This window comes from Chenopodium quinoa, unplaced genomic scaffold (assembly GCF_001683475.1).
Source record: "Chenopodium quinoa cultivar QQ74 unplaced genomic scaffold, ASM168347v1, whole genome shotgun sequence".
NCBI lineage: Eukaryota > Viridiplantae > Streptophyta > Magnoliopsida > Caryophyllales > Amaranthaceae > Chenopodium > Chenopodium quinoa.
The window spans coordinates 1,356,417-1,364,359 of record NW_018744858.1 but is presented as its reverse complement, the minus strand read 5'-3'; the positions used below and the strand labels follow the sequence as shown (position 1 = coordinate 1,364,359).

The window sequence follows — 7,943 nt, the reverse complement described above, 5'->3', positions numbered from 1 at the left end:
CGGAGGGAACCTTTAAAGTGGGGACAGTTGATTTTGCCAAGTTGGGCGCAGATCTGCACCAGCTGCCAAAAGTATTCAAAGAAATTTTCGCCTTTGAAGTGGAAGAGATGTCAGGCGTCAGCCTGGATCTTGCTGCCCACAAACTCGCCGAGGATCCAAAAAAGAAGCCGGTTAGGCAAAAGAAGAGGAACCACGGCGACGAAAGATCTCAGGCGGCAGCCGCCGAGGTCAAGAAGCTGCTGGATGCGGAGTTCATTCAGCAATGCTACTATCCGGATTGGGTAACAAACATTGTTTTTGTTAAAAAGTCGAATGGTACCTGGCGAATGTGTGTCGATTACACAGATCTGAATTAGGCACGTCCAAAGGATAGCCATCCACTTCCAAAGATTGATAGTCTGGTCGATTCTACAGACGGTCATGCCTTGATGAGCTTCATGGACGCCTATTCAGGCTACCATCAGATACCCTTGTGGAAAAAAGATTAAGAGAAGACGGCATTCGTCACTGATCAAGGGTTATTCTGTTATACGGTGATGTCGTTTGGGCTGAAAACGCGCCTACTACCTTCCAGCGAATGATTAATATAGTCTTCATTAATCAAATTGGGAGGAATGTGGGACGTACATCAATGACATGATAGTCAAATCTAAGCTACAAACGGATCACCTTGCTGACCTCCGAGAAACCTTCACCACCCTCAGGCGGCATAAGGTCATGCTTAATCCCAAAAGGTGTGTTTTTAGAGTTGAGTTTGGGAAGTTTCTCGGATTTTTGATTGATCAAAGGGGGATAGAGAACAACCCAGAAAAGGTACAGGCGGTAATTGACATGAAGTCACCCCGCACTGTCAAGGAAGTCCAAAAACTTACCGGTTGTTTAGCGGCATTGGGGAGATTCCTCAGCCGGTCAAGCGACAAGTGCCTCAACTTCTTCCAGGCAATCAAAAAGAAGACTAGATTCGAATGGGGGGGGGGGGGAAATGCTGAGGCGGCCTTTCATAAATTGAAAGAGCACCTCCACTCATCGCCACGGCTAGTCAGCCCTCTAGCAGGAGAGGTTCTCTATATGTATTTGGTTGTCTCATATCATGCCCTCTGTGTCGTTCTCCTAGCTGAGAGAGACGACATTCAGCTCCCGGTCTATTTCATTAGCCATGTTATTCGAAATGCAGAGTTGCGGTACCCCTTGGTTGAAAATTTTGGCCTTGCCCTGTTCATGGAAATCAAGAAGTTGAAACCATACTTCTTGGCACATCGGGTGGTGGTCTACACAAACCAACCCCTCAAGCGGCCAATGACAACCTTGGAGTCATCCGGCAGAATGCTCAAGTGGGCTATTGAAATGCAAAGTCTGGAAATCACCTTCGAACCAAGAAAGGCAGTGAAGGGTCAGGCGTTCGCCGACTTCATTGTGGAAATGACAAGGCCAGCTCAACCGGACCATGTTGATCGGGTTTGGAAGGTATATATGTAGACAGGAGCTCTACAATGAACGGCTGTGGTGCAGGCGTAATTTGCAAGTCTCCTGAAGGGGACAAGTATGAATATGCACTCCGGTTCAAGTTCCAAGCCTCGAATAATGAGGTAGAATACGAGGCCCTGCTAGCCAGTATCCGCATGTGTAAGGCGGCATGGGCAAGAAAAGATGACACCTGCTCTAATTCACAGTTGATTGTTAGCCAATACCATGGTGACTACGAGGCCACCCATCCGGCTATGATTAAATATATGCAGGCGGTTAAAGATGAGGCCGGGACACTTGACGAATTTCATCTAAGTCAGGTGCCCAGGTCAGAAATAGCCAAGCGGATGCGCTGTCTAAGTTGGCATCATCTGCCTTTTGTGATGCGCCTAGGTTAGTCTGTTGAAAGTCATGGAAAAAAGAAGTATTGAGCATGATCCCATTAGAGTTCTTGACATAAGCTATATCTGGATGGATGTCATCCGGGCTTATTTGGCAGACGACACTTTGCTAGATGCCCCTTCAGAAGCGGCTGCATTGAAGAAGCGAGCCACAGGTTTTGAGATCTACAAGGGAGAACTCATCAGGAAGGGTTACTTCCAGCCGCTGCTGAAATGTGTTACCTCTGAAAGGGGGAAAGAAGTTCTAGAGGATCTACACTCGGTCTTTTGTGCATCACATATAGGCGGCAGAACTCTAGTAAAAAGGGTCAGGCCACAAGGCTACTTTTGGCCCACTCTTGAGGCAGACGCCATGGAAATGGTAAAGAAGTGTGATAAGTGTCAAAGATCACTAGGCAAAAATTGCTAATTAGCATCGGTTCAAAACCCCCATTTCGCACCGATTTTTAACCGGTTTTGATTTGAGGAGCGCCAAATCCCAAGACTTTTCGCACCGATTCAAAACCGATGCGAAATTTATTTTTCGCACCGGTTCTTAATGTGAACCGGTGCGAAAAAGTCCTCAAAAATATAAAAAAAAAAAAAACTTTTAACACCGGTTCTTTCTGTGAACCTGTGCCTAAAGTGGCCCAAAAAAATTAAAAAAAAAAAACTTTTAGCACCGGTTTTGTTTCAAAACCGGTGGTAAAAATGCCCCAAAACAATAAAAAAAAATTTTCTTGCATTTTTTTCACTTAAATTGATATATAAACACTAACATATATATAAAGTTACATATTTTCATTAAAATAGGCTATAATATTACAATTTTCGTCTAAAAAAATAAAATCATAGTTTGTCTCATTACTAAAAGACTACCAGAGCATCTATAGCGAGGTCCACCTCCTCAACGCATTTAATACAAAACCAGGATTGCTCTGGACAACAATCTCTAGTGCCCCACTGAGATCATCAGTGGATAGCCTTGTGACTTGTGAGCGCTATGCCAAGGTTAAGCGGAGCCTTCCTCTATATCAATGTGCTATGCCTTCCCTTCCAACGCCAATACCAGCCTTGTCAACCATGGGAACATCATACTGCTAATATATTCGAGTTCAGTTAACAGCCCACCATTGCTCTGCTTCCTTTTCACTAAACCTCTTTCGACTGCGCCACAGGAAGGAAAATTGGCTTTGTAAATTAGGGGAAAGAAAACTCACAGAATATAAAATAAACAGGTTGGAACATTCAACGAGCCTAAGGTGATTAAATTGGAGTAATGTATTTTGTTTTTTTGTCTATTGATTACTGCACATTAAGTTTTCAGACAGTGTACATTAATTTGGAAGCATTAAACATAACACTTTTTAAGGTAGCAAAACAAATGGTTGGAAGATGTCTGCAACAAATGAGCACTGCAAGTATAGAACCTAGCCTCCTTGTTAACACCTTAATATTTACTAGAGAGCTCCACAAGCAAAAAAATGACACTCTAAGTGCCTTTATAATCAAAGTTGATCAATATATATTAAATACATTACAGTTCATTGTAGCAAGCCAGCAGATATCAGGTCACAACAAGTGAAATTCATAATGCATGCGCGCGCACACACACAGATGGTGCAACAGAAGGGTGTTAGCGGGAAAGCTACGATAATACCAATCAGACAGCAAAATCAAGTTTATTTGTACATTAAGTGCACATTTACCTAACACTGGATTAACTTAGATTCTTAATCAAGAACATCAGCAGTTCCACATATAAGAATATTTCAATCAACAAATTACCTGAAGCGGACGCGTTTTAAATCTTTAATACCATTAGGCATTGACACAAGGGTGATGTACACACCAGGCTCGTCTTGCTCAACCCATTCAGGTCCAATATTAGCTTCGCTATCAGATGTTCTGTTCTTATTTTTGCATGAAGCCTCCAACTGACCTGTTACAAGGTTGTTTGAGGCACGACTGCTGGGAGTAGTCGATCCATTTGAAGAATCATGACGATTTGACCAATTCAAAACAATTTCATGAACAGCCACTGGACTGTTAAGTCGATCCATTACATTTGAAACATCATTTGACAGATTTGGCCCTGGGGAACCTGGTACAGACACCTTGCTGTTTCTTACTGCTCCAAGAGGTAACCTCTCAGCCATTTCCTTCAACTAAAACCAGAGAACCCCCCCCCCCCCTTCCCTCACCTCTAGTCTTGACAGAGTACCAAAAATATATATGGGTTTAGTAAAACGGTATTCCAAATTTAATCACACAATCAAGAGAAATCAAGTTAAAAAGACATAGCCTCTTAAACCAAAGCCTTTAAAAATCAATTCTTGTTCTACCCTTCTAGGTAAATAATGCATCTCAAAAGTAGATTCTCAAAAGTTCTCCTAAGTTCAAGAACCACAGTCATCTCACAACAAACCAATTGCAAGGGCAGGCCGGAAACATGCTCACAGTTTTAGCAAAACTACTAATAGAAATCAAGCATGTCACCTAAAAAACTTCCAACCTCTTAATCTCAAAATCAATAACTTATATTGCAATTGTGGTGTAAGAGCCCCAGAAGGAATGACTCCAGCCATATAAGCAAAGAATACACTAGCAATCAGAAGCACTTGGTCAATGACAGGGACCCAGCTAGATGCAGCAGCACTCTCAAAGTCCATCATAGTTCCCAAGCAGCTACACCTCATGGGACTTCCATTAAAAACAGGAGTTATGAAAGTAACTGCAAAAGACATAGTACTACGCTTGCTGACTCTCCATGAAGGAAGTGATGCAGACCTATAATTTCTGGTGAGAAAAATATTAGAAGTTGTCAAAAGCTCCATAGAGGTACTTTTGCAGACATATAATCTCTGCAGAGAAAATTATTAAAAGTTGTCAAAACAAATTATATATTAAGACTGCCCATCTCCCCACAAATTAAGTTAATTTGTAATTAACATGAAACGCGCAGCTCAAATAAGTGCATAGTTGACATACTCCTGCAGAATTACACCAGGTCATGCCAATGACAGTTTGTCCTTTAAACTTATACACGAAAACACTAACAACAAATTCCTATTCCAAAGCAGAAGCCTCATTTTTTAAAGAAAGAAATAGCAAAAGGCAGTAAAACATGCCTTGCAAATTGCTTCGATCAGTACAAAAGAGATGACTTCTAGAAAGTGTTAGTGACAAAATTGGAATGAAAGTCGGTAACATCTGGAATATGTAATTATGAAGAGCGAGCCTAAAAGGGGTTGTCAAACATAAGAAAAATGAAGCTTCAAAACAAAGAATACGAAAATTGTAACTAACAAATTTCTCAAGATGCTAAGTGCCGAAGGTGTTCAACCCCAAGAAACCATCATAATAGTCCAATCAACACATCCAAAAGTCCCTAACATCACAGCTGAAGCTAAACCTCGTACTTCCAATAGGCATTTTGGGGAGCTACATATCCATAAATAGGCAATATTAGAGCAATATTTATAGACTTGGCTCCACAAAGTTATGTTATACACCCGTTGCAAATGCTTAAACATCACAAACAGGCACCATATTGTCGAATTTTGAGGTGAAATGAGCCCACATTATATCAATTTCTTCGATTCGACTACAATACGATTCTAGTAACCGCAAAATAACAACCAAAATGAACAGTTTTATCATAATTTTTTTTGAATGAAAAGAAGGTCACTAATTGCTTGGGATTTCTTTGCCCCACAAATATTCCAACTCATAAATTTTGGACTAATCATAAAAAACTTTTTGTAGATTAATGAACCTGGAAATGATATCAAAAAATGTCAATAATGTATCTATGATATAAAAGGGCCTAAGAAGGATGATCAAGAGAAGAAATCCAAACATCCACAGTAGAGTGTATGATATTACAAAATAAAAGGATCCACTATAAACAAATGTGCAAGGAAACTGTGACAAAATAAGATTACATGCCACAAGAAGGTTATACAGAGTAAAATTTACAAAAATATGTACAAAGCAATAAAAAGAGTATTCAACAATGAACAAGACCAATAAAATAAAGACTAGATAAAATGCTATAAGAAGAAATATCATCAACACAGGAAGACCAAATTGAGAAGGAGAAACAGAGCTATATAAAATACTTGAGTCCAACAACATGTTTAAAGTATACAAGTCCTAGAGTATCTAATAAATAGCAAATGACAAAGCAGCATGAGGTAAGTTGCAAGTTATGAAGAAACAAATATATAATGAAAATGAAAAAGTCTAAGAGGATCCAACCAAGGTACTCAAACAGTGGGACAATAAAAATTCAATTCCATGAAAACTGAAAATAGTAGTTCAGAGTCTTAATAGAATTAAAATGGCCATGTCGACAAAAGTCGTAGGTAATACATGAAATACATAAAATTGGATTACCCCAAAGTATAAAATGGTCAACAAGAGTTACAAAAGCATAGAGAAACTTAAGAAATGACTACGAGTAAGATACAACAGAATAGACGATACATCCAACAATCATCATAACACGCAGTGATAAGAAATGACATCAGAATAGGCAAATAAAAGAAAATTTTACCAACATATTATCAAAATTAAAAAGCTTAAGAAATGACACGACATTGAAAAAAACAAGACATATACTCATAATTTTCAGAAAATTGATTGGTATATTAACGAGTCTTATAAAATAGGAGTACGAAGTAAAAAATTGGTAAAATTAATAGATACATTTGAATAAAATATCTGCGATAGATATAAGTTTAACCCAAAAAAAACGAAAAAAGGAAAGAAAAAAAAGGTGTAAAAGTAGAATTACTACTACTGTATATACAAGAAAACATTTTGGCACCCTTGTTAACTCTTTTAAACATTACTCTTCTTTCTCTTTCTTCAGCATCTAACACATTCACAGGTTCATTTTTCTCTCTTAATTCATCAAATTCAATCTTCTTTATCATTCTTGCTTCAAACATCTCAATTAAATCAACTTTTCTCATCAAATTTTGCAGGAATTGAAAGAATCAAACTACTTTCTCGCGCTCTAATATCGAGCGAGGTATTCTTTCACTTTCTAACCAGCTGCATTTGAAGTTTAATTTTATCATACCAACATGAAAGCACTTTTGTCAAAGGATGAGGTGAAATGAACCCACATTATAGCAACCACAAAATAACAACCAAAATGAACAATTTTATCATACCAACATAAAAATTACAAACGAAATTCGGAGGAAGAGCAATCACCTTGGAAAATTTTTGGGGTATGAATTCTGGGGTTTGAACCAAGACCCATTTGTTTGCAATTGCAGCTTAAAATTTGATGGCACAGTCCCACATTTCGCCATTTTTCTAGAGTTTCAATCTCACCCAAATGCTCAATACATTTTATTCTCCCAATCAAATACGAAAATAAGAACTTCGTTTATGCTTGAATCTACTGAAAATTAATTATAAACTAACAAAAATCAATATCTAAACAAACAACATATTCATTAATTTTCAAAGAAATGGGATAAAATTCTAAATAAAAAAAGGCGTAATTGAAGTGGGATTTAGGGAATTGGGGGTGAGAAAATGGTAAATTAGATGATACCTGGAAGTTAATTTTCATGAATTCATAATGTTAGAAGGAGAGAGGAAGGAAGGAATGGGCTGAGTTTATGACTGGTTCTGCAAAGCTGAATGATGGTGGAGGTGGAGCCGTGCGCGCTTCAATGACAAACCCTAGATTACCACAACCCTAAAATTACTAAGCTAAATTGAAAAGCAAATCAACGACAAACCCTAGATTGCGAAGGGATTCGATAAATTAAGAAGACCACAGAAAAAATCTTACCTCGAAGCTGCTTCAATGGAGGTGAGAAAGCTCAGAATCTGCTTCAATGGAGAATAAAAAGCACGATTTCAATGGAGGAGAGATATGGAGATAGGAGGTGCGACTGCTTCAATGGAGTGAGAAAGCTCATAAACGGCTTCAATGGAGAAGGTGGGAATTCGGAGGTGGTGGAAGAGAAGGCGAGAACGAGGGAAAAAAGAAGATGGAAAAGCAGGGGGAAAGAAAGGATGAAGAAGAAAAACGCGAGCCCGACTTTTTTTTAAAAAATTTCCACCGGT

The 7,943-nt window shown here is 38.8% G+C and overlaps 2 protein-coding genes across 2 annotated transcripts; both read right to left on the bottom strand.

Moving 5' to 3' along the window:
- Positions 1-1,317: 1,317 nt before the first annotated feature.
- Positions 1,318-4,033, bottom strand: LOC110704776 (protein Brevis radix-like 2). Its single transcript, XM_021882586.1, has 2 exons — positions 3,633-4,033; positions 1,318-3,011 (listed from the first exon to the last, which is right to left on the bottom strand). The coding sequence occupies exons 1-2, from the start codon at positions 4,001-4,003 to the stop codon at positions 2,960-2,962; spliced, it is 423 nt and encodes a 140-aa protein (XP_021738278.1). The 5' UTR covers positions 4,004-4,033; the 3' UTR covers positions 1,318-2,959.
- Positions 4,033-7,716, bottom strand: LOC110704777. The gene is made up of 4 exons (XM_021882587.1): positions 7,666-7,716; positions 7,423-7,553; positions 7,074-7,266; positions 4,033-4,643 (listed from the first exon to the last, which is right to left on the bottom strand). The coding sequence occupies exons 3-4, from the start codon at positions 7,172-7,174 to the stop codon at positions 4,340-4,342; spliced, it is 405 nt and encodes a 134-aa protein (XP_021738279.1). The 5' UTR covers positions 7,175-7,266; positions 7,423-7,553; positions 7,666-7,716; the 3' UTR covers positions 4,033-4,339.
- Positions 7,717-7,943: the final 227 nt, after the last annotated feature.

Coding starts and splice junctions, on each gene's coding strand:
- LOC110704776 (XM_021882586.1), bottom strand. CDS start 4,003: ATGGCTGAGAGGTTACCTCTTGGAGCAGTAAGAAACAGCAAGGTGTCT. Junction 3,012..3,632: donor TTAAAACGCGTCCGCTTCAG/GTAATTTGTTGA, acceptor CCTGTGGCGCAG/TCGAAAGAGGTTTAGTGAAA.
- LOC110704777 (XM_021882587.1), bottom strand. CDS start 7,174: ATGGCGAAATGTGGGACTGTGCCATCAAATTTTAAGCTGCAATTGCAA. Junction 4,644..7,073: donor TACCCCAAAAATTTTCCAAG/GTGATTGCTCTT, acceptor TTTTCTCACCAG/AAATTATAGGTCTGCATCAC.